The sequence below is a fragment of the Oncorhynchus keta genome, chromosome 22 (genome assembly GCF_023373465.1).
Source record: "Oncorhynchus keta strain PuntledgeMale-10-30-2019 chromosome 22, Oket_V2, whole genome shotgun sequence".
Lineage (NCBI taxonomy): Eukaryota > Metazoa > Chordata > Actinopteri > Salmoniformes > Salmonidae > Oncorhynchus > Oncorhynchus keta.
Genome location: NC_068442.1, coordinates 56,245,114 through 56,271,921, shown reverse-complemented (window position 1 = coordinate 56,271,921; position 26,808 = coordinate 56,245,114). Strand labels below are relative to the sequence as shown.

Below are 26,808 nucleotides of genomic sequence, written 5' to 3'. Positions count from 1 at the left end.
ATGTTACAACCCTTATACCCCCAGTGATGTTACCCTCCCTTATAACCCCAGTGATGTTAAAACCCTTATACCCCCAGTGATGTTACAACCCTTATACCCCCAGTGATGTTACCAACCCTTATACCCCCAGTGATGTTAAAACCCTTATACCCCCAGTGATGTTACAACCCTTATACCCCCAGTGATGTTAAAACCCTTATACCCCCAGTGATGTTACCCTCCCTTATACCCCCAGTGATGTTAAAACCCTTATACCCCCAGTGATGTTAAAACCCTTATACCCCCAGTGATGTTACAACCCTTATACCCCCAGTGATGTTACAACCCTTATACCCCCAGTGATGTTAAAACCCTTATACCCCCAGTGATGTTAAAACCCTTATACCCCCAGTGATGTTACAACCCTTATACCCCCAGTGATGTTAAAACCCTTATACCCCCAGTGATGTTACCCTCCCTTATACCCCCAGTGATGTTAAAACCCTTATACCCCCAGTGATGTTACCAACCCTTATACCCCCAGTGATGTTACCAACCCTTATACCCCCAGTGATGTTAAAACCCTTATACCCCCAGTGATGTTACCCACCCTTATACCCCCAGTGATGTTACCAACCCTTACCAACGGATGTGAAACGGCTAGCTTAGTTAGCGGTGTGCACTAAATAGCGTTTCAATCGGTTACGTCACTTGCTCTGAGACCTTGAAGTAGTAGTTCCCCTTGCTCTGCAAGGGCCGCGGCTTTTGTGGAGCGATGGGTAACGATGCTTCGTGGGTGACTGTTTTCGATGTGTGCAGAAGGTCCCTGGTTCACGCCCGGGTATGGGCGAGGGGACGGTTTAAAAAATTAATCTGTTACACTTACAGCAAAAGTGTTGTTTAAAGTTTGCCACAAGCCACCTGGGAGACACACCAAACATATGGAAGAAGGTGCTCTGGTCAGATGAAACCAAAATTGAACTTTTTGGCAACAATGCAAAACGTTATGTTTGGCGTCAAAGCAACACAGCACATCACCCTGAACACACCATCCCCACTGTCAAACATGGTGGTGGCAGCATCATGGTTTGGGCCTGCTTTTCTTCAGCAGGGACAGGGAAGATGGTTAAAATTGATGGGAAGATGGATGGTGCCAAATACAGGACCATTCTGGAAGAAAACCTGATGGAGTCTGCAAAAGACCTGAGACTGGGACCGAGATTTGTCTTCCAAAAAGACAATGATCCAAAACATAAAGCAAAATCTACAATGGAATGGTTCAAAAATAAACATATCCAGGTGTTAGAATGGCCAAGTCAAAGTCCAGACCTGAATCCAATCGAGAATCTGTGGAAAGAACTGAAAACTGCTGTTCACAAATGCTCTCCATCCAACCTCACTGAGCTCGAGCTGTTTTGCAAGGAGGAATGGGAAAAAAATTCAGTCTCTCGATGTGCAAAACTGATAGACATACCCCAAGCGACTTACAGCTGTAATCGCAGCAAAAGGTGGCGCTACAAAGTATTAACTTAAGGGGGCTGAATAATTTTGCACGCCCAATTTTTCAGTTATTGATTGGTTAAAAAAGTTAGAAATATCCAATAAATGTCGTTCCACTTCATGATTGTGTCCCACTTGTTGATTCTTCACAAAAAAATACAGTTTTATATCTTTATGTTTGAAGCCTGAAATGTGGCAAAAGGTCGCAAAGTTCAAGGGGGCCGAATACTTTCGCAAGGCACTGTATACTGCCTCTACACACACACTCACATACTGCTGCCACTCTGTTTACCTTCTATCCTGTTGTCTTGTCATCTACCTCCATTACTCTAGTATCCCTCCATCACTCCAGCATCCCTGTACATTGTTAATATGGTAGTGGAACTGACCCTGTATATAGTCACCTTCCCCCTATACATATCTACCTCCATCACTCCAGTATCCCTGTACATTGTTAATATGGTACTGAACTGACCCTGTATATAGTCACCTTACTCTTATACATACCTACATCCATCACTCTAGTTTCCCTCTATTCCTCCAGTATCCCTGTACATTGTTAATATGGTACTGAACTGACTTTTAAAATATTTCCTGTTTATAGTATGCTTACTTACTTATTTACTTACTTTACTGTGTTTTTCATATTCCTTATTCTTATTTCTCTATTTTTTAAACAATAATACATTTATTGATTATTGAATTTTTGGGTTATGAGTTTGCAAGAAAGTAATTTCACTGTAATTGTGCATGTGACATTCTGACCTTTATTTCCTTTGTTTTGTCTTTATTTAGTATGGTCAGGGCGTGAGTTGGGGTGGGCAGTCTATGTGTGTTTTAGTATGGTCAGGGCGTGAGTTGGGGTGGGCAGTCTATGTTTGTTTTTCTATGTTTGTTTGGTTTCTGTTTTGGCCTAGTATGGTTCTCAATCAGAGGCAGGTGTCGTTAGTCGTCTCTGATTGAGAATCATACTTAGGTGGCCTGGGTTTCACTGTTGGTGTGTGGGTGTTTGTCGCCACACGGTACTGTTTCGTTTTTTTTTTGTAGATTTCACGTTTTTGATAATTTTGTCTTGAATAAATCATCATGAACACTTACCACGCTGCATCTTGGTCCGATCCGTACTCCTCCTCAGACGAAGAGATCTGCTGTTACAGTGACATTAAAACTTGAAACTGACAGGCCTGCAAATAACAATTGGCCTCACATGGCAGAGTAATTACAATACACTGTAACCTGTGGTTGACACCTGGCACCTGGCCGTCTCGTACTGTGATCCTCAACAGGTAGGAGTTCCATAACGGCCTCAGATCATTTGGCCGTCTCGTACTGTGATCATCAACAGGTAGGAGTTCCATAACGGCCTCAGATCACTGGCCGTCTCGTACTGTGATCATCAACAGGTAGGAGTTCCATAACGGCCTCAGATCATTGGCCGTCTCGTACTGTGATCATCAACAGGTAGGAGTTCCATAACGGCCTCAGATCACTGGCCGTCTCGTACTGTGATCATCAACAGGTAGGAGTTCCATAACGGCCTCAGATCATTTGGTGTAGAATCCTTACCTGATTATTTGTGGCCTTTTCAAATTGGCCATGTAAACCTACATCCACTGTCAGGAAGCAAAACAAATGAGATGATTGCCCCCCCCCACCCCAGAAAAAATGCAGAGAAATGAATACTTAATGGTCCTTGAATTTTGGTTGACATACTGTATTTCAAAACAACATGACAAAACAAATACCATTTAGCTTCTGCCTACTTTGGAGGTCCCCAGAGTGTGTTTCTGTAAGCCAGGGATGGGTAACTTTGGTAGGGTTGGAGACCACAGCATATCTGAACTCATCATAGTGCCACGGTTGTATTTAAAAAAAAATGTTTTGAACATCTTGGCCACGTTCTGTTATAATCTCCACCCGGCACAGCCAGAAGAGGACTGGCCACCCCACATATGCTCTCTCTAATTCTCTCTTTCTTTCTCTCTCTCGGAGGACCTGAGCCCTAGGACAGTGCCCCAGGACTACCTGACATGATGGCTCCTTGCTGTCCCCAGTCCACCTGACTGCTGCTGCTCCAGTTTCAACTGTTCTGCCTTATTATTATTCGACCATGCTGGTCATTTATGAACATTTGAACATCTTGGTCATGTTCTGTTATAATCTCTACCCGGCACAGCCAGAAGAGGACTGGCCACCCCACATAGCCCGGTTCCTCTCTAGGTTTCTTCCTAGGTTTTGGCCTTTCTAGGGAGTTTTTCCTAGCCACCGTGCTTTTACACCTGCATTGTTTGCTGTTTGGGGTTTTAGGCTGGGTTTCTGTACAGCACTTTGAGATATCAGCTGATGTACGAAGGGCTATATAAATAAATTTGATTTGATTTGATTTGTTTTGATTTGACTGATGTAATAAGAGGAAAACTGTTAATGCACAACCAAGTTTCAAAATTGCACCCTGGGTAATTCTACTTTTTTACCTTGAGTTTTCCATCCCTGATCTATGCCTAAAAAACAAAACAAAACTTTAAAAAAATATAACCCACGATGCAAAAGCTGGTTGAATCAATGTTGTTTATATATAATCACCCCCAAAAAAAATATATGTAATGACATTGAATAATTACATTTGGTATAAAGTCGTCAACATAAGTGCATTTTTTTTAAACCTAAATCCAATGAGATGGTGAAATGTTTTGATGTAATTATATTATTCACCTTAGTTGACAACTCAATCAAATGTAAATCAAAACTAGACTGAACTCTGTGTCCCAGTTGGAAACGTTTAATTATGAAATTATGTCAAGAGATAAACTATCTCATCATCCAACATGAGGACTTTGTGTTTGGACAGAGACGGATAACTTCCAGGTAGGACAGTTTGAACTCATATAATATCGCGTCGGGCCGCGTGGCACTTCCACCCAGACGATGTAAGAAGTGTTGTTTGGGGAGAGGGAGGAGCGTGGGGGTCAGAGCGTGTCAGTAGTGACGGCCCCTGTGTCTCCTCCTCTCTCTCTCTCTCTGCGCACAATCTGCACAGATCCCAGGCTTTTTAAACACATGGCCACGGACTTTGCCACGACATCCCAAAGTCAAAGTCTATCCATGTGTTCTACAACTCACCGACTGAACGGCAAAAGTTATGTTCTTCACAACTATGCCCTCTAGCTTTCCGAAGCATCTCTAAACGACCAAATGAAAACATGTTAATATTAGAATGCCTTCGTCTGAATACGGGAAATCGAGGTAGATGATAGTAAAGAAGAGATTAGCGTGAAAACAGAGAATAATACAATGTCATTCTGAAGGTATGGAGCTCCATAATTACATAGGACATTTTTATGTTTAAAAAACGTAAAAAAAAAAAAAAAAAAAAAGGAAAAGTTTGGGAGAGTTTGAGGCAAAGTATGGCGCGAGAGAAGATTGGAGAAACCGAAGTGGTGAACGTGAAGAAACAGAGGAAAAAGACCAAGAAAGAGCACAAAACACGGACTGTTCATTCTAACATTTTATACGATCGAACCAAAGGCGAGGACAACCCAAATAGACACTATTCAGACAATGAGATTAAAACCACAAAATATACTCTTCTCTCTTTTCTGCCGAAAAATCTGTTCGAGCAGTTCCATAGGTTTGCCAACGTATACTTCGTGTTCATCGCCCTGCTGAATTTTGTTCCAGTTTGTAATGCTTTCCAACCACAGCTGGCCCTGGCACCAGTGGTCTTCATCTTGTCTGTCACTGCCATCAAAGACCTTTGGGAGGATTACAGAAGACACAGATCCGATAAAGAAATCAACCACATGGATTGTTTGGTCTATAGCAGGTACAGTAGTTATCCTACGGATTATATAAACTGTGTTCAATAAGTAGCATATGCGCTGTTCAATAAGTAGCCTATGCGCTGTTCAATAAGTAGCCTATGCGCTGTTCAATAAGTAGCCTATGCGCTGTGTTTAATAAGTAGCCTATGCGCTGTTCAATAAGTAGCCTATGCGCTGTTCAATAAGTAGCCTATGCGCTGTTCAATAAGTAGCCTATGCGCTGTGTTTAATAAGTAGCCTATGCGCTGTTCAATAAGTAGCCTGTGCGCTGTGTTTAATAAGTAGCCTATGCGCTGTTCAATAAGTAGCCTATGCGCTGTTCAATAAGTAGCCTATGCGCTGTTCAATAAGTAGCCTATGCGCTGTTCAATAAGTAGCCTATGCGCTGTGTTTAATAAGTAGCCTATGCGCTGTTCAATAAGTAGCCTATGCGCTGTGTTTAATAAGTAGCCTATGCGCTGTTCAATAAGTAGCCTGTGCGCTGTGTTTAATAAGTAGCCTATGCGCTGTTCAATAAGTAGCCTATGCGCTGTTCAATAAGTAGCCTATGCGCTGTTCAATAAGTAGCCTATGCGCTGTGTTTAATAAGTAGCCTATGCGCTGTTCAATAAGTAGCCTATGCGCTGTTAAATAAGTAGCCTATGCGCTGTTCAATAAGTAGCCTATGCGCTGTTCAATAAGTAGCATATGCGCTGTTCAATAAGTAGCCTATGCGCTGTTCAATAAGTAGTCTATGCGCTGTTTAATAAGTAGCATATGCGCTGTTTAATAAGTAGCATATGCGCTGTTCAATAAGTAGCCTATGCGCTGTTCAATAAGTAGCCTATGCGCTGTTCAATAAGTAGCCTATGCGCTGTTCAATAAGTAGCCTATGCGCTGTTCAATAAGTAGCCTATGCGCTGTTTAATAAGTAGCCTATGCGCTGTTAAATAAGTAGCCTGTGCGCTGTTCAATAAGTAGCCTATGCGCTGTTTAATAAGTAGCCTATGCGCTGTTCAATAAGTAGCCTATGCGCTGTTCAATAAGTAGCCTATGCGCTGTTCAATAAGTAGCCTATGCGCTGTTCAATAAGTAGCCTATGCGCTGTTAAATAAGTAGCCTATGCGCTGTTAAATAAGTAGCCTATGCGCTGTTCAATAAGTAGCCTATGCGCTGCTCAATAAGTAGCCTATGCGCTGTTCAATAAGTAGCCTATGCGCTGTGTTCAATAAGTAGCCTATGCGCTGTTCAATAAGTAGCCTATGCGCTGTTAAATAAGTAGCCTATGCGCTGTTAAATAAGTAGCCTATGCGCTGTTCAATAAGTAGCCTATGCGCTGTTCAATAAGTAGCCTATGCGCTGTTAAATAAGTAGCCTATGCGCTGTTAAATAAGTAGCCTATGCGCTGTTCAATAAGTAGCCTATGCGCTGTTCAATAAGTAGCCTATGCGCTGTTCAATAAGTAGCCTATGCGCTGTTAAATAAGTAGCCTATGCGCTGTTAAATAAGTAGCCTATGCGCTGTTCAATAAGTAGCCTATGCGCTGTTCAATAAGTAGCCTATGCGCTGTTCAATAAGTAGCCTATGCGCTGTTCAATAAGTAGCCTATGCGCTGTTAAATAAGTAGCCTATGCGCTGTTAAACAAGTAGCCTATGCGCTGTTAAACAAGTAGCCTATGCGCTGTTAAATAAGTAGCCTATGCGCTGTTCAATAAGTAGCCTATGCGCTGTTCAATAAGTAGCCTATGCGCTGTGTTTAAGTAGCCTATGCGCTGTTAAATAAGTAGCCTATGCGCTGTTCAATAAGTAGCCTATGCGCTGTTCAATAAGTAGTCTATGCGCTGTGTTTAAGTAGCCTATGCGCTGTTAAATAAGTAGCCTATGCGCTGTTCAATAAGTAGCCTATGAGCTGTTCAATAAGTAGCCTATGCGCTGTTAAATAAGTAGCCTATGCGCTGTTCAATAAGTAGCCTATGAGCTGTTCAATAAGTAGCCTATGCGCTGTTAAATAAGTAGCCTATGCGCTGTTAAATAAGTAGCCTATGCGCTGTTTAATAAGTAGCCTATGCGCTGTTCAATAAGTAGCCTGTGCGCTGTTCAATAAGTAGCCTATGCGCTGTTCAATAAGTAGCCTGTGCGCTGTTCAATAAGTAGCCTGTGCGCTGTTCAATAAGTAGCCTGTGCGCTGTTTAATAAGTAGCCTATGCGCTGTTGAATAAGTAGCCTATGCACTGTTAAATAAGTAGCATATGCGCTGTGTTCAATAAGTAGCCTATGCGCTGTGTTCAATAAGTAGCCTATGCGCTGTTAAATAAGTAGCCTATGCGCTGTTAAATAAGTAGCCTATGCGCTGATCAATAAGTAGCCTATGCGCTGTTCAATAAGTAGCCTATGCGCTGTTCAATAAGTAGCCTATGCGCTGTGTTTAATAAGTAGCCTATGCGCTGTGTTTAATAAGTAGCCTATGCGCTGTTTAATAAGTAGCCTATGCGCTGTTCAATAAGTAGCATATGCGCTGTTCAATAAGTAGCCTATACACTGTGTTCAATAAGTAGCCTATGCGCTGTTCAATAAGTAGCCTATGCTCTGTTTAATAAGTAGCCTATGCGCTGTTAAATAAGCAGCCTATGCGCTGTTAAATAAGTAGCCTATGCGCTGTTTAATAAGTAGCCTATGCGCTGTTTAATAAGTAGCCTATGCGCTGTTCAATAAGTAGCCTATGCGCTGTTAAATAAGTAGCCTATGCGCTGTTTAATAAGTAGCATATGCGCTGTTTAATAAGTAGCCTATGCGCTGTTCAATAAGTAGCCTATGCGCTGTTCAATAAGTAGCATATGCGCTGTTCAATAAGTAGTCTATACACTGTGTTCAATAAGTAGCCTATGCGCTGTTCAATAAGTAGCCTATGCTCTGTTTAATAAGTAGCCTATGCGCTGTTAAATAAGCAGCCTATGCGCTGTTAAATAAGTAGCCTATGCGCTGATCAATAAGTAGCCTATGCGCTGTTCAATAAGTAGCCTATGCGCTGTGTTTAATAAGTAGCCTATGCGCTGTGTTTAATAAGTAGCCTATGCGCTGTTTAATAAGTAGCCTATGCGCTGTTCAATAAGTAGCATATGCGCTGTTCAATAAGTAGCCTATACACTGTGTTCAATAAGTAGCCTATGCGCTGTTCAATAAGTAGCCTATGCTCTGTTTAATAAGTAGCCTATGCGCTGTTAAATAAGCAGCCTATGCGCTGTTAAATAAGTAGCCTATGCGCTGTTTAATAAGTAGCCTATGCGCTGTTTAATAAGTAGCCTATGCGCTGTTCAATAAGTAGCCTATGCGCTGTTAAATAAGTAGCCTATGCGCTGTTTAATAAGTAGCATATGCACTGTTTAATAAGTAGCCTATACACTGTGTTCAATAAGTAGCCTATGCGCTGTTCAATAAGTAGCCTATGCTCTGTTTAATAAGTAGCCTATGCGCTGTTAAATAAGCAGCCTATGCGCTGTTAAATAAGTAGCCTATGCGCTGTTTAATAAGTAGCCTATGCGCTGTTTAATAAGTAGCCTATGCGCTGTTCAATAAGTAGCCTATGCGCTGTTAAATAAGTAGCCTATGCGCTGTTTAATAAGTAGCATATGCGCTGTTTAATAAGTAGCCTATGCGCTGTTCAATAAGTAGCCTATGCGCTGTTCAATAAGTAGCATATGCGCTGTTCAATAAGTAGTCTATACACTGTGTTCAATAAGTAGCCTATGCGCTGTTCAATAAGTAGCCTATGCTCTGTTTAATAAGTAGCCTATGCGCTGTTAAATAAGCAGCCTATGCGCTGTTAAATAAGTAGCCTATGCGCTGTTTAATAAGTAGCCTATGCGCTGTTTAATAAGTAGCCTATGCGCTGTTCAATACGTAGCCTATGCGCTGTTCAATACGTAGCCTATGCGCTGTTAAATAAGTAGCCTATGCGCTGTTCAATAAGTAGCCTATGCGCTGTTCAATAAGTAGCCTATGCGCTTTGTTTAATAAGTAGCCTATGCACTGTTCAATAAGTACCCTGTGCGCTGTTCAATAAGTAGCCTATGCGCTGTTTAATAAGTAGCCTATGCGCTGTTTAATAAGTAGCCTATGCGCTGTTCAATAAGTAGCCTGTGCGCTGTTCAATAAGTAGCCTGTGCGCTGTTCAATAAGTAGCCTATGCGCTGTTCAATAAGTAGCCTATACACTGTGTTCAATAAGTAGCCTATGCGCTGTTCAATAAGTAGCCTATGAGCTGTTCAATAAGTAGCCTATGCGCTGGTCAATAAGTAGCCTGTGCGCTGTTCAATAAGTAGCCTATGCGCTGTTCAATAAGTAGCCTATGCGCTGTTCAATAAGTAGCTTATGCGCTGTGTTCAATAAGTAGCTTATGCTCTGTGTTCAATAAGTAGCTTATGCGCTGTGTTTAATAAGTAGCCTATGCGCTGTGTTCAATAAGTAGCTTATGCGCTGTGTTCAATAAGTAGCTTATGCGCTGTTCAATAAGTAGCTTATGCGCTGTGTTCAATAAGTAGCCTATGCCCTGTGTTTAATAAGTAGCCTATGCGCTGTGTTCAATAAGTAGCCTATGCGCTGTGTTCAATAAGTAGCTTATGCGCTGTGTTCAATAAGTAGCTTATGCGCTGTGTTTAATAAGTAGCCTATGCGCTGTGTTTAATAAGTAGCTTATGCGCTGTGTTCAATAAGTAGCTTATGCGCTGTGTTCAATAAGTAGCCTATGCGCTGTATTTAATAAGTAGCCTATGCACTGTGTTCAATAAGTAGCCTATGCGCTGTGTTCAATAAGTAGCTTATGCGCTGTTTAATAAGTAGCCTATGCGCTGTGTTTAATAAGTAGCCTATGAGCTGTGTTCAATAAGTAGCTTATGCGCTGTGTTCAATAAGTAGCTTATGCGCTGTGTTCAATAAGTAGCTTATGCGCTGTGTTCAATAAGTAGCCTATGCGCTGTGTTCAATAAGTAGCCTATGCACTGTTCAATAAGTAGCCTATGCGCTGTTCAATAAGTAGCTTATGCGCTGTGTTCAATAAGTAGCTTATGCGCTGTGTTCAATAAGTAGCCAATGAGGAATTGGGCCAGATCCACTGTGTTAGCTGGGAGAGGGAGTTGACGGTTTCATGGCTGTTGTGTCCACAATGCACGGCATAGACATGTCGAATGGCAACGTTTGATGTCTAGGGTACAGCATACATTTGATGTGCTTTCATTGTCTACTTGTAGAAACTACAGCGCCTTCAGAAAGTATTCACACCCCTTGACTTTTTCCTGTCGTGTTCAATTGTTGTGTCACTGGCCTATACACAATACTCCATAATGTCACAGTGGTATTATGTTTTTCATTTAGTTTACAAATGAATCGAAAACGAAAAGCTGAAATGTCTTGAGTCAATAAGTATTCAAACCTCTTTGTTTATGTCGAGTCTAAATAAGTTCAGGAGTAAAAATGTGCTGAATAAGTCCCATAATAAGTTGCATGGACTCTGTGTTCAATAATAGTGTTTTACATGATTTTTGAATGACCACTTCATCTCTGTATCCCACAATAACTTGTTGGTTATCACTGCATTGTCGGAACTAGAAGCACAAGCATTTCGCTACACTCGCATTAACATCTGCTAACCATGTGTATGTGACAAATAACATTTGATTTGATTTGATTTTAACTGTAAGGTCCCTCAGTCAAACAGTGAATTTCAAACACAGATTCAACCACAAAGAGCCCCAAGGTACTTGGAGTCAAACAGACAGGTCTGGTTGAGGTCTTTAAGGTCAGGGCCCTCCCCAAGGTACTTGGAGTCAAACAGACAGGCCTGGATGAGATCTTTAAGGTCAGGACCCTCCCCAAGGTACTGGGAGTCAAACAGACAGGCCTGGATGAGATCGTGAAGGTCAGGGCCCTCCTCAAGGTACTTGGAGTCAAACAGACAGGCCTGGATGAGATCTTTAAGGTCAGGACCCTCCCCAAGGTACTGGGAGTCAAACAGACAGGCCTGGATGAGATCGTGAAGGTCAGGGCCCTCCTCAAGGTACTTGGAGTCAAACAGACAGGCCTGGATGAGATCGTGAAGGTCAGGGCCCTCCTCAAGGTACTGGGAGTCAAACAGACAGGCCTGGATGAGATCTTTATGGTCAGGGCCCTCCCCAAGGTACTTGGAGTCAAACAGACAGGCCTGGATGAGATCTTTAAGGTCAGGGCCCTCCCCAAGGTACTTGGAGCCAAACAGACAGGCCTGGATGAGATCTTTAAGGTCAGGGCCCTCCCCAAGGTACTTGGAGCCAAACAGACAGGCCTGGATGAGATCTTTAAGGTCAGGGCCCTCCCCAAGGTACTTGGAGTCAAACAGACAGGCCTGGATGAGATCTTTAAGGTCAGGACCCTCCCCAAGGTACTGGGAGTCAAACAGACAGGCCTGGATGAGATCGTGAAGGTCAGGGCCCTCCTCAAGGTACTTGGAGTCAAACAGACAGGCCTGGATGAGATCTTTAAGGTCAGGACCCTCCCCAAGGTACTGGGAGTCAAACAGACAGGCCTGGATGAGATCGTGAAGGTCAGGGCCCTCCTCAAGGTACTTGGAGTCAAACAGACAGGCCTGGATGAGATCGTGAAGGTCAGGGCCCTCCTCAAGGTACTTGGAGTCAAACAGACAGGCCTGGATGAGATCTTTAAGGTCAGGGCCCTCCCCAAGGTACTTGGAGCCAAACAGACAGGCCTGGATGAGATCTTTAAGGTCAGGGCCCTCCCCAAGGTACTTGGAGCCAAACAGACAGGCCTGGATGAGATCTTTAAGGTCAGGGCCCTCCCCAAAGCCCACAATCATTTTCGACCCAAGCCACTACTCCCCTCTGGGCGCGGGTATAGGGCACCCCTCAGCAGGAAAAACACAACGAGACAATCATTTGTGCCAGGTGTGATATCCCTCCTATATAGCTCGGGCTAATCTTCCTATAGACTCAGTAAGGCCAGCAGGCTAATCTTCCTATAGACTCAGTAAGGCCAGCAGGCTAATGTTCCTATCGACTCAGTAAGGCCAGCAGGCTAATGTTCCTATCGACTCAGTAAGGCCAGCAGGCTAATGTTCCTATCGACTCAGTAAGGCCAGCAGGCTAATGTTCCTATCGACTCAGTAAGGCCAGCAGGCTAATGTTCCTATAGACTCAGTAAGGCCAGCAGGCTAATGTTCCTATCCACCCAGTAAGGCCAGCAGGCTAATGTTCCTATAGACTAAGGCCAGCAGGCTAATGTTCCAGTAAGGCCAGCAGGCTAATGTTCCTATAGACTCAGTAAGGCCAGCAGGCTAATGTTCCTATAGACTCAGTAAGGCCAGCAGGCTAATGTTCCTATCGACTAAGGCCAGTAAAGGCCAGCAGGCTAATGTTCCTATCGACTCAGTAAGGCCAGCAGGCTAATGTTCCTATAGACTCAGTAAGGCCAGCAGGCTAATGTTCCTATCCACCCAGTAAGGCCAGCAGGCTAATGTTCCTATAGACTCAGTAAGGCCAGCAGGCTAATGTTCCTATCGACTCAGTAAGGCCAGCAGGCTAATGTTCCTATAGACTCAGTAAGGCCAGCAGGCTAATGTTCCTATCGACTCAGTAAGGCCAGCAGGCTAATGTTCCTATCGACTCAGTAAGGCCAGCAGGCTAATGTTCCTATAGACTCAGTAAGGCCAGCAGGCTAATGTTCCTATCGACTCAGTAAGGCCAGCAGGCTAATGTTCCTATCGACTCAGTAAGGCCAGCAGGCTAATGTTCCTATCGACTCAGTAAGGCCAGCAGGCTAGTCTTAAAAAAAAAATGTTATATTGGTATTTAACTTATGAATGTAATATTGTCAATTTGGTTTTGTATTTAAATGTGTACATGACACTTCAACAACATTTCATCATGGGGACAATAAAGTCAGTAAGTAAGACACTCCCTGTCCTACTGCCAGTCTCTAGCTAATCCACTCCCTGTCCTACTGCCAGTCTCTAGCTAATCCACTCCCTGTCCTACTGCCAGTCTCTAGCGAATCCAGTCCCTGTCCTACTGCCAGTCTCTAGCTAATCCACTCCCTGTCCTACTGCCAGTCTCTAGCGAATCCACTCCCTGTCCTACTGCCAGTCTCTAGCTAATCCACTCCCTGTCCTACTGCCAGTCTCCAGCGAATCCACTCCCTGTCCTACTGCCAGTCTCCAGCGAATCCACTCCCTGTCCTACTGCCAGTCTCTAGCGAATCCACTCCCTGTCCTACTGCCAGTCTCTAGCTAATCCACTCCCTGTCCTACTGCCAGTCTCCAGCAAATCCACTCCCTGTCCTACTGCCAGTCTCTAGCTAATCCACTCCCTGTCCTACTGCCAGTCTCTAGCTAATCCACTCCCTGTCCTACTGCCAGTCTCTTTATCGAATCCACTCCCTGTCCTACTGCTAGTCTCTAGAAAATCCACTCCCTGTCCTACTGCCAGTCTCTAGCTAATCCACTCCCTGTCCAACTGCCAGTCTCTTTAGCTAATCCACTCCCTGTCCAACTGCCAGTCTCTTTAGCGAATCCAGTCCCTGTCCTACTGCCAGTCGCTTTATCTAATCCACTCCCTGTCCTATGCCAGTCTCTTTATCTAATCCACCCCCTGTCCTACTGCCAGTCTCTTTATCTAATCCACTCCCTGTCCTACTGCCAGTCTCTAGCTAATCCACCCCCTGTCCTACTGCCAGTCTCTTTATCTAATCCACTCCCTGTCTTACTGCCAGTCTCTTTATCTAATCCACTCCCTGTCCTACTGCCAGTCTCTAGCTAATCCACTCCCTTTCCTGCTGCCAGTCTCTTTATCTAATCCACTCCCTGTCCTACTGCCAGTCTCTAGCTAATCCACCCCCTGTCCAACTGCCAGTCTCTAGCTAATCCACCCCTGTCCTACTGCCAGTCTCTTTAGCTAATCCACTCCATGTTCTACTGCCAGTCTCTAGCTAATCCACTCCCTGTCCTACTGCCAGTCTCTTTATCTAATCTACTCCCTGTCCAACTGCCAGTCTCTATCTAATCCACTCCCTGTCCTACTACCAGTCTCTAGCTAATCCACACCCTGTCCTACTGCCAGTCTCTTTATCTAATCTACTCCCTGTCCTAATGCCAGTCTCTAGCTAATCCACTCCCGGTCCTACTTCCAGTCTCTAGCGAATCCACTCCCTGTCCTACTGCCAGTCTCTAGCTAATCCACTCCCTGTCCAACTGCCAGTCTCTTTAGCTAATCCACTCCCTGTCCAACTGCCAGTCTCTTTAGCGAATCCAGTCCCTGTCCTACTGCCAGTCGCTTTATCTAATCCACTCCCTGTCCTATGCCAGTCTCTTTATCTAATCCACCCCCTGTCCTACTGCCAGTCTCTTTATCTAATCCACACCCTGTCCTACTGCCAGTCTCTAGCTAATCCACTCCCTTTCCTGCTGCCAGTCTCTTTATCTAATCCACTCCCTGTCTTACTGCCAGTCTCTTTATCTAATCCAGTCCCTGTCCTACTGCCAGTCTCTTTATCTAATCCACTCCCTGTCCTACTGCCAGTCTCTAGCTAATCCACCCCCTGTCCAACTGCCAGTCTCTAGCTAATCCACCCCTGTCCTACTGCCAGTCTCTTTAGCTAATCCACTCCATGTCCTACTGCCAGTCTCTAGCTAATCCACTCCCTGTCCTACTGCCAGTCTCTTTATGTAATCTACTCCCTGTCCTAATGCCAGTCTCTATCTAATCCACTCCCTGTCCTACTACCAGTCTCTAGCTAATCCACACCCTGTCCTACTGCCAGTCTCTTTATCTAATCTACTCCCTGTCCTAATGCCAGTCTCTAGCTAATCCACTCCCGGTCCTACTTCCAGTCTCTAGCGAATCCACTCCCTGTCCTACTGCCAGTCTCTAGCTAATCCACACCCTGTCCTACTGCAAGTCTCTAGCGAATCCACTCCCTGTCCTACTGCCAGTCTCTAGCGAATCCACTCCCTGTCCTACTGCCAGTATCTAGCGAATCCACTCCCTGTCCTACTGCCAGTCTCATTATCTAATCCACCCCTGTCCTACTGCCAGTCTCTATCTAATTCACTCCCTGTCCTACTGCCAGTCTCTCTTGCTAATCTACCCCCTGTCCTACTGCCAGTCTCTCTATCTAATCCAGCCCTGTCCTACTGCCAGTCTCTATCTAATTCACTCCCTGTCCTAATGCCAGTCTCTAGCTAATCCACTACCTGTCCTACTGCCAGTCTCTCTATCTCATCCAGCCCTGTCCTACTGCCAGTCTCTAGCTAATCCACGCCCTCTCCTACTGCCAGTCTCTAGCTAATCCACGCCCTGTCCTACTGCCAGTCTCTTTATCTAATCCAGCCCTGTCCTACTGCCAGTCTCTAGCTAATCCACGCCCTGTCCTACTGCCAGTCTCTTTATCTAATCCACGCCCTGTCCTACTGCCAGTCTCTTTATCTAATCCAGCCCTGTCCTACTGCCAGTCTCTAGCTAATCCACGCCCTGTCCTACTGCCAGTCTCTTTATCTAATCCACACCCTGTCCTACTGCCAGTCTCTTTATCTAATCCACGCCCTGTCCTACTGCCAGTCTCTTTATCTAATCCACACCCTGTCCTACTGCCAGTCTCTCTAGCTAATCCACTCCCTGTCCTACTGCCAGTCTCTCTATCTAATCCACTCCCTGTCCTACTGCCAGTCTCTCTAGCTAATCCACTCCCTGTCCTACTGCCAGTCTCTCTATCTAATCCACTCCCTGTCCTACTGCCAGTCTCTCTAGCTAATCCAAGCCCTGTCCTACTGCCAGTCTCTTTATCTAATCCACGCCCTGTCCTACTGCCAGTCTCTCTATCTAATCCACTCCCTGTCCTACTGCCAGTCTCTCTATCTAATCCACTCCCTGTCCTACTGCCAGTCTCTCTAGCTAATCCACGCCCTGTCCTACTGCCAGTCTCTCTAGCTAATCCAAGCCCTGTCCTACTGCCAGTCTCTCTAGCTAATCCAAGCCCTGTCCTACTGCCAGTCTCTTTATCTAATCCACTCCCTGTCCTACTGCCAGTCTCTTTATCTAATCCACTCCCTGTCCTACTGCCAGTCTCTCTAGCTAATCCACGCCCTGTCCTACTTACCAACACACTCATAACAACCTAGGCAAAACGTTTATATTAGATCAAATCAGCCACATGTAGCAAATAAACTATTACATTTTTTTGTGAACTGAATTCGATCCTCTCTTATTGACCTTCACACAACTCTCTGCTTGGTGAGCCACCTGCTGGAGAAGACAGATTTTGGGCCCAGTTATCCCTCTCGCTTCGCCTCTTCCTCTGTGGTGTGACTCACAAAATCTCTATAGCGGGAAGAATCATTCACCCAAGGTTTGTCAAAATCAGGCCAGCCGCTATCTGAGATCGAGTGTGACTAACGTACAAAAGTCGAACAGACGGAGACCGATCAATCTACATTCCCCTCCTGATTTCATCATGGGGGACAACATGATGTTACTGTAAAATGCCAATCGGACTTTTTCCTGTTGAACTACCCTTGACATAAACGTTTTACTGTAGGGTTACGACCCCTGTGGACTGTAGGGTTGACCCCTGTGGACTGTAGGGTTACGACCCCTGTGGACTGTAGGGTTACGACCCCTGTGGACTGTAGGGTTACGACCCCTGTGGACTGTAGGGTTACGACCCCTGTGGACTGTAGGGTTACGGCCCCTGTGGACTGTAGGGTTACGACCCCTGTGGACTGTAGGGTTACGACCCCTGTGGACTGTAGGGTTACGGCCCCTGTGGACTGTAGGGTTGACCCCTGTGGACTGTAGGGTTACGACCCCTGTGGACTGTAGGGTTACGACCCCTGTGGACTGTAGGGTTACGACCCCTGTGGACTGTAGGGTTACGGCCCCTGTGGACTGTAGGGTTGACCCCTGTGGACTGTAGGGTTACGACCCCTGTGGACTGTAGGGTTACGACCCCTGTGGACTGTAGGGTTACGACCCCTGTGGACTGTAGGGTTACGACCCCTGTGGACTGTAGGGTTACGACCCCTGTGGATTGTAGGGTTGACCCCTGTGGACTGTAGGGTTACGACCCCTGTGGACTGTAGGGTTGACCCCTGTGGACTGTAGGGTTACGACCCCTGTGGACTGTAGGGTTACGACCCCTGTGGATTGTAGGGTTGACCCCTGTGCACTGTAGGTTTGACCCCTGTGGACTGTAGGGTTAGACCCCTGTGGACTGTAGGGTTAGACCCCTGTGGACTGTAGGGTTACGACCCCTGTGGACTGTAGGGTTACGACCCCTGTGGACTGTAGGGTTACGACCCCTGTGGACTGTAGGGTTACGACCCCTGTGGACTGTAGGGTTACGGCCCCTGTGGACTGTAGGGTTACGACCCCTGTGGACTGTAGGGTTACGACCCCTGTGGACTGTAGGGTTGACCCCTGTGGACTGTAGGGTTACGACCCCTGTGGACTGTAGGGTTACGACCCCTGTGGACTGTAGGGTTACGACCCCTGTGGACTGTAGGGTTACGACCCCTGTGGACTGTAGGGTTACGGCCCCTGTGGACTGTAGGGTTACGACCCCTGTGGACTGTAGGGTTACGACCCCTGTGGACTGTAGGGTTACGACCCCTGTGGACTGTAGGGTTACGACCCCTGTGGATTGTAGGGTTGACCCCTGTGGACTGTAGGGTTACGACCCCTGTGGACTGTAGGGTTACGACCCCTGTGGACTGTAGGGTTACGACCCCTGTGGACTGTAGGGTTACGACCCCTGTGGACTGTAGGGTTACAACCCCTGTGGACTGTAGGGTTACGACCCCTGTGGATTGTAGGGTTGACCCCTGTGCACTGTAGGGTTGACCCCTGTGGATTGTAGGGTTACGGCCCTGTGGACTGTAGGGTTATGGCCCCCGTGGACTGTAGGGTTACGACCCCTGTGGACTGTAGGGTTACGACCCCCGTGGACTGTAGGGTTACGACCCCTGTGGACTGTAGGCTTGACCCCTGTGGACTGTAGGGTTACGACCCCTGTGGACTGTAGGGTTACGACCCCTGTGGACTGTAGGGTTACGACCCCTGTGGACTGTAGGGTTAGACCCCTGTGGACTGTAGGGTTACGACCCCTGTGGATTGTAGGGTTGACCCCTGTGCACTGTAGGGTTGACCCCTGTGGATTGTAGGGTTACGGCCCTGTGGACTGTAGGGTTACGGCCCCCGTGGACTGTAGGGTTACGACCCCTGTGGACTGTTGGGTTACGACCCCTGTGGACTGTAGGGTTACGAGCCCTGTGGACTGTAGGCTTGACCCCTGTGGACTGTAGGGTTACGACCCCTGTGGACTGTAGGGTTACGACCCCTGTGGACTGTAGGGTTACGACCCCTGTGGACTGTAGGGTTAGACCCCTGTGGACTGTAGGGTTACGACCCCTGTGGATTGTAGGGTTAGACCCTGTGGACTGTAGGGTTACGACCCCTGTGGACTGTAGGGTTACGACCCCTGTGGACTGTAGGGTTAGACCCCTGTGGACTGTAGGGTTACGACCCCTGTGGACTGTAGGGTTACGACCCCTGTGGACTGTAGGGTTACGACCCCTGTGGACTGTAGGGTTAGACCCCTGTGGACTGTAGGGTTACGACCCCTGTGGATTGTAGGGTTACGACCCCTGTGGACTGTAGGGTTACGACCCCTGTGGACTGTAGGGTTACGACCCCTGTGGACTGTAGGGTTACGACCCCTGTGGACTGTAGGGTTACGACCCCTGTGGACTGTAGGGTTACGACCCCTGTGGACTGTAGGGTTACGGCCCCTGTGGACTGTAGGGTTACGGCCCCTGTGGACTGTAGGGTTATGACCCCTGTGGACTGTAGGGTTGACCCCTGTGGACTGTAGGGTTGACCCCTGTGGACTGTAGGGTTGACCCCTGTGGACTGTAGGGTTACGACCCCTGTGGACTGTAGGGTTACGACCCCTGTGGACTGTAGGGTTACGACCCCTGTGGACTGTAGGGTTGACCCCTGTGGACTGTAGGGTTACGACCCCTGTGGACTGTAGGGTTACGACCCCTGTGGACTGTAGGGTTACGACCCCTGTGGACTGTAGGGTTACGACCCCTGTGGACTGTAGGGTTACGACCCCTGTGGACTGTAGGGTTACGGCCCCTGTGGACTGTAGGGTTACGACCCCTGTGGACTGTAGGGTTACGACCCCTGTGGACTGTAGGGTTACGACCCCTGTGGACTGTAGGGTTACGACCCCTGTGGACTGTAGGGTTACGACCCCTGTGGACTGTAGGGTTACGGCCCCTGTGGACTGTAGGGTTACGGCCCCTGTGGACTGTAGGGTTACGACCCCTGTGGACTGTAGGGTTGACCCCTGTGGACTGTAGGGTTGACCCCTGTGGACTGTAGGGTTGACCCCTGTGGACTGTAGGGTTACGACCCCTGTGGACTGTAGGGTTACGACCCCTGTGGATTGTAGGGTTACGACCCCTGTGGACTGTAGGGTTACGACCCCTGTGGACTGTAGGGTTACGACCCCTGTGGACTGTAGGGTTACGACCCCTGTGGACTGTAGGGTTACGACCCCTGTGGACTGTAGGGTTACGACCCCTGTGGACTGTAGGGTTACGGCCCCTGTGGACTGTAGGGTTGACCCCTGTGGACTGTAGGGTTACGACCCCTGTGGACTGTAGGGTTACGACCCCTGTGGACTGTAGGGTTACGACCCCTGTGGACTGTAGGGTTACGACCCCTGTGGACTGTAGGGTTACGGCCCCTGTGGACTGTAGGGTTGACCCCTGTGGACTGTAGGGTTACGACCCCTGTGGACTGTAGGGTTACGACCCCTGTGGACTGTAGGGTTACGACCCCTGTGGATTGTAGGGTTGACCCCTGTGGACTGTAGGGTTACGACCCCTGTGGACTGTAGGGTTACGACCCCTGTGGACTGTAGGGTTACGACCCCTGTGGACTGTAGGGTTACGACCCCTGTGGACTGTAGGGTTACGACCCCTGTGGATTGTAGGGTTGACCCCTGTGCACTGTAGGTTTGACCCCTGTGGACTGTAGGGTTAGACCCCTGTGGACTGTAGGGTTAGACCCCTGTGGACTGTAGGGTTACGACCCCTGTGGACTGTTGGGTTGACCCCTGTGGACTGTAGGGTTACGACCCCTGTGGACTGTAGGGTTACGACCCCTGTGGACTGTGGGGTTGACCCCTGTGGAATGTAGGGTTACGACCCCTGTGGACTGTAGGGTTGACCCCTGTGGACTGTAGGGTTACGACCCCTGTGGACTGTAGGGTTACAACCCCTGTGGACTGTAGGGTTACGACCCCTGTGGATTGTAGGGTTGACCCCTGTGCACTGTAGGGTTGACCCCTGTGGATTGTAGGGTTACGGCCCTGTGGACTGTAGGGTTACGGCCCCGTGGACTGTAGGGTTACGACCCCTGTGGACTGTAGGGTTACGACCCCTGTGGACTGTAGGGTTACGACCCCTGTGGACTGTAGGCTTGACCCCTGTGGACTGTAGGGTTACGACCCCTGTGGACTGTAGGGTTACGACCCCTGTGGACTGTAGGGTTACGACCCCTGTGGACTGTAGGGTTAGACCCCTGTGGACTGTAGGGTTACGACCCCTGTGGATTGTAGGGTTAGACCCCTGTGGACTGTAGGGTTACGACCCCTGTGGACTGTAGGGTTACGACCCCTGTGGACTGTAGGGTTAGACCCCTGTGGACTGTAGGGTTACGACCCCTGTGGACTGTAGGGTTACGACCCCTGTGGACTGTAGGGTTAGACCCCTGTGGACTGTAGGGTTACGACCCCTGTGGACTGTAGGGTTACGACCCCTGTGGATTGTAGGGTTACGACCCCTGTGGACTGTAGGGTTACGACCCCTGTGGACTGTAGGGTTACGACCCCTGTGGACTGTAGGGTTACGACCCCTGTGGACTGTAGGGTTACGACCCCTGTGGACTGTAGGGTTAGACCCCTGTGGACTGTAGGGTTACGGCCCCTGTGGACTGTAGGGTTACGGCCCCTGTGGACTGTAGGGTTACGACCCCTGTGGACTGTAGGGTTGACCCCTGTGGACTGTAGGGTTGACCCCTGTGGACTGTAGGGTTGACCCCTGTGGACTGTAGGGTTACGACCCCTGTGGACTGTAGGGTTACGACCCCTGTGGACTGTAGGGTTGACCCCTGTGGACTGTAGGGTTGACCCCTGTGGACTGTAGGGTTACGACCCCTGTGGACTGTAGGGTTATGACCCCTGTGGACTGTAGGGTTACGACCCCTGTGGACTGTAGGGTTAGACCCCTGTGGACTGTAGGGTTACGACCCCTGTGGACTGTAGGGTTACGGCCCCTGTGGACTGTAGGGTTACGACCCCTGTGGACTGTAGGGTTACGACCCCTGTGGACTGTAGGGTTACGACCCCTGTGGACTGTAGGGTTACGACCCCTGTGGACTGTAGGGTTACGGCCCCTGTGGACTGTAGGGTTACGGCCCCTGTGGACTGTAGGGTTACGACCCCTGTGGACTGTAGGGTTGACCCCTGTGGACTGTAGGGTTGACCCCTGTGGACTGTAGGGTTACGACCCCTGTGGACTGTAGGGTTACGACCCCTGTGGACTGTAGGGTTACGACCCCTGTGGACTGTAGGGTTGACCCCTGTGGACTGTAGGGTTGACCCCTGTGGACTCTAGGGTTACGACCCCTGTGGACTGTAGGGTTACGACCCCTGTGGACTGTAGGGTTAGACCCCTGTGGACTGTAGGGTTACGGCCCCTGTGGACTGTAGGGTTACGGCCCCTGTGGACTGTAGGGTTACGACCCCTGTGGACTGTAGGGTTACGACCCCTGTGGACTGTAGGGTTACGACCCCTGTGGACTGTAGGGTTACGACCCGTGTGGACTGTAGGGTTACGACCCCTGTGGACTGTAGGGTTCCGACCCCTGTGGACTGTAGGGTTACGACCCCTGTGGACTGTAGGGTTACGACCCCTGTGGATTGTAGGGTTGACCCCTGTGCACTGTAGGTTTGACCCCTGTGGGCTGTTGGGTTAGACCCCTGTGGACTGTAGGGTTAGACCCCTGTGGACTGTAGGGTTACGACCCCTGTGGACTATAGGGTCGACCCCTGTGGACTGTAGGGTTACGACCCCTGTGGACTGTAGGGTTACGACCCCTGTGGACTGTAGGGTTACGGCCCCTGTGGACTGTAGGGTTACGACCCCTGTGGACTGTAGGGTTACGACCCCTGTGGACTGTAGGGTTACGACCCCTGTGGACTGTAGGGTTACGACCCCTGTGGACTGTAGGGTTACGACCCCTGTGGACTGTACCCTGTGGACTGTAGGGTTACGACCCCTGTGGACTGTAGGGTTACGACCCCTGTGGACTGTAGGGTTACGACCCCTGTGGACTGTAGGGTTACGACCCCTGTGGACTGTAGGGTTACGGCCCCTGTGGACTGTAGGGTTACGACCCCTGTGGACTGTAGGGTTACGACCCCTGTGGACTGTAGGGTTACGACCCCTGTGGACTGTAGGGTTACGACCCCTGTGGATTGTAGGGTTGACCCCTGTGGACTGTAGGGTTACGACCCCTGTGGACTGTAGGGTTACGACCCCTGTGGACTGTAGGGTTACGACCCCTGTGGACTGTAGGGTTACGACCCCTGTGGACTGTAGGGTTACAACCCCTGTGGACTGTAGGGTTACGACCCCTGTGGATTGTAGGGTTGACCCCTGTGCACTGTAGGGTTGACCCCTGTGGATTGTAGGGTTACGGCCCTGTGGACTGTAGGGTTATGGCCCCCGTGGACTGTAGGGTTACGACCCCTGTGGACTGTAGGGTTACGACCCCTGTGGACTGTAGGGTTACGACCCCTGTGGACTGTAGGCTTGACCCCTGTGGACTGTAGGGTTACGACCCCTGTGGACTGTAGGGTTACGACCCCTGTGGACTGTAGGGTTACGACCCCTGTGGACTGTAGGGTTAGACCCCTGTGGACTGTAGGGTTACGACCCCTGTGGATTGTAGGGTTGACCCCTGTGCACTGTAGGGTTGACCCCTGTGGATTGTAGGGTTACGGCCCTGTGGACTGTAGGGTTACGGCCCCCGTGGACTGTAGGGTTACGACCCCTGTGGACTGTAGGGTTACGACCCCTGTGGACTGTAGGGTTACGACCCCTGTGGACTGTAGGCTTGACCCCTGTGGACTGTAGGGTTACGACCCCTGTGGACTGTAGGGTTACGACCCCTGTGGACTGTAGGGTTACGACCCCTGTGGACTGTAGGGTTAGACCCCTGTGGACTGTAGGGTTACGACCCCTGTGGATTGTAGGGTTAGACCCCTGTGGACTGTAGGGTTACGACCCCTGTGGACTGTAGGGTTACGACCCCTGTGGACTGTAGGGTTAGACCCCTGTGGACTGTAGGGTTACGACCCCTGTGGACTGTAGGGTTACGACCCCTGTGGACTGTAGGGTTACGACCCCTGTGGACTGTAGGGTTAGACCCCTGTGGACTGTAGGGTTACGACCCCTGTGGATTGTAGGGTTACGACCCCTGTGGACTGTAGGGTTACGACCCCTGTGGACTGTAGGGTTACGACCCCTGTGGACTGTAGGGTTACGACCCCTGTGGACTGTAGGGTTACGACCCCTGTGGACTGTAGGGTTACGACCCCTGTGGACTGTAGGGTTACGGCCCCTGTGGACTGTAGGGTTACGGCCCCTGTGGACTGTAGGGTTACGACCCCTGTGGACTGTAGGGTTGACCCCTGTGGACTGTAGGGTTGACCCCTGTGGACTGTAGGGTTGACCCCTGTGGACTGTAGGGTTACGACCCCTGTGGACTGTAGGGTTACGACCCCTGTGGACTGTAGGGTTACGACCCCTGTGGACTGTAGGGTTGACCCCTGTGGACTGTAGGGTTACGACCCCTGTGGACTGTAGGGTTACGACCCCTGTGGACTGTAGGGTTACGACCCCTGTGGACTGTAGGGTTAGACCCCTGTGGACTGTAGGGTTACGACCCCTGTGGACTGTAGGGTTACGGCCCCTGTGGACTGTAGGGTTACGACCCCTGTGGACTGTAGGGTTACGACCCCTGTGGACTGTAGGGTTACGACCCCTGTGGACTGTAGGGTTACGACCCCTGTGGACTGTAGGGTTACGGCCCCTGTGGACTGTAGGGTTACGGCCCCTGTGGACTGTAGGGTTACGGCCCCTGTGGACTGTAGGGTTACGGCCCCTGTGGACTGTAGGGTTACGACCCCTGTGGACTGTAGGGTTGACCCCTGTGGACTGTAGGGTTACGACCCCTGTGGACTGTAGGGTTACGACCCCTGTGGATTGTAGGGTTACGACCCCTGTGGACTGTAGGGTTACGACCCCTGTGGACTGTAGGGTTACGACCCCTGTGGACTGTAGGGTTACGACCCCTGTGGACTGTAGGGTTACGACCCCTGTGGACTGTAGGGTTACGACCCCTGTGGACTGTAGGGTTACGGCCCCTGTGGACTGTAGGGTTGACCCCTGTGGACTGTAGGGTTACGACCCCTGTGGACTGTAGGGTTACGACCCCTGTGGACTGTAGGGTTACGACCCCTGTGGACTGTAGGGTTACGACCCCTGTGGACTGTAGGGTTACGACCCCTGTGGACTGTAGGGTTACGGCCCCTGTGGACTGTAGGGTTGACCCCTGTGGACTGTAGGGTTACGACCCCTGTGGACTGTAGGGTTACGACCCCTGTGGACTGTAGGGTTACGACCCCTGTGGATTGTAGGGTTGACCCCTGTGGACTGTAGGGTTACGACCCCTGTGGACTGTAGGGTTGACCCCTGTGGACTGTAGGGTTACGACCCCTGTGGACTGTAGGGTTACGACCCCTGTGGACTGTAGGGTTACGACCCCTGTGGATTGTAGGGTTGACCCCTGTGCACTGTAGGTTTGACCCCTGTGGACTGTAGGGTTAGACCCCTGTGGACTGTAGGGTTAGACCCCTGTGGACTGTAGGGTTACGACCCCTGTGGACTGTAGGGTTGACCCCTGTGGACTGTAGGGTTACGACCCCTGTGGACTGTAGGGTTACGACCCCTGTGGATTGTAGGGTTGACCCCTGTGGAATGTAGGGTTACGACCCCTGTGGACTGTAGGGTTGACCCCTGTGGACTGTAGGGTTACGACCCCTGTGGACTGTAGGGTTACAACCCCTGTGGACTGTAGGGTTACGACCCCTGTGGATTGTAGGGTTGACCCCTGTGCACTGTAGGGTTGACCCCTGTGGATTGTAGGGTTACGGCCCTGTGGACTGTAGGGTTACGGCCCCCGTGGACTGTAGGGTTACGACCCCTGTGGACTGTTGGGTTACGACCCCTGTGGACTGTAGGGTTACGACCCCTGTGGACTGTAGGCTTGACCCCTGTGGACTGTAGGGTTACGACCCCTGTGGACTGTAGGGTTACGACCCCTGTGGACTGTAGGGTTACGACCCCTGTGGACTGTAGGGTTAGACCCCTGTGGACTGTAGGGTTACGACCCCTGTGGATTGTAGGGTTAGACCCCTGTGGACTGTAGGGTTACGACCCCTGTGGACTGTAGGGTTACGACCCCTGTGGACTGTAGGGTTAGACCCCTGTGGACTGTAGGGTTACGACCCCTGTGGACTGTAGGGTTACGACCCCTGTGGACTGTAGGGTTAGACCCCTGTGGACTGTAGGGTTACGACCCCTGTGGATTGTAGGGTTACGACCCCTGTGGACTGTAGGGTTACGACCCCTGTGGACTGTAGGGTTACGACCCCTGTGGACTGTAGGGTTACGACCCCTGTGGACTGTAGGGTTACGACCCCTGTGGACTGTAGGGTTAGACCCCTGTGGACTGTAGGGTTACGGCCCCTGTGGACTGTAGGGTTACGGCCCCTGTGGACTGTAGGGTTACGACCCCTGTGGACTGTAGGGTTGACCCCTGTGGACTGTAGGGTTGACCCCTGTGGACTGTAGGGTTGACCCCTGTGGACTGTAGGGTTACGACCCCTGTGGACTGTAGGGTTACGACCCCTGTGGACTGTAGGGTTACGACCCCTGTGGACTGTAGGGTTACGACCCCTGTGGACTGTAGGGTTACGACCCCTGTGGACTGTAGGGTTATGACCCCTGTGGACTGTAGGGTTACGACCCCTGTGGACTGTAGGGTTAGACCCCTGTGGACTGTAGGGTTACGACCCCTGTGGACTGTAGGGTTACGGCCCCTGTGGACTGTAGGGTTACGACCCCTGTGGACTGTAGGGTTACGACCCCTGTGGACTGTAGGGTTACGACCCCTGTGGACTGTAGGGTTACGACCCCTGTGGACTGTAGGGTTACGACCCCTGTGGACTGTAGGGTTACGGCCCCTGTGGACTGTAGGGTTACGGCCCCTGTGGACTGTAGGGTTACGACCCCTGTGGACTGTAGGGTTGACCCCTGTGGACTGTAGGGTTGACCCCTGTGGACTGTAGGGTT

The 26,808-nt window shown here is 49.7% G+C and overlaps 1 protein-coding gene across 1 annotated transcript in view; it reads left to right on the top strand.

The window, feature by feature from the left end:
- The first annotated feature begins 4,497 nt into the window (after nt 1-4,497).
- LOC118380653 (phospholipid-transporting ATPase VA-like) overlaps nt 4,498-26,808 on the top strand; it is a 191,728-nt gene continuing 169,417 nt past the window's right edge. Inside the window, 1 exon segment of the mRNA XM_052475753.1 lies at nt 4,498-5,302. Within this exon segment, the coding sequence (XP_052331713.1) occupies nt 4,818-5,302 (485 nt within the window). The 5' untranslated portion in view covers nt 4,498-4,817.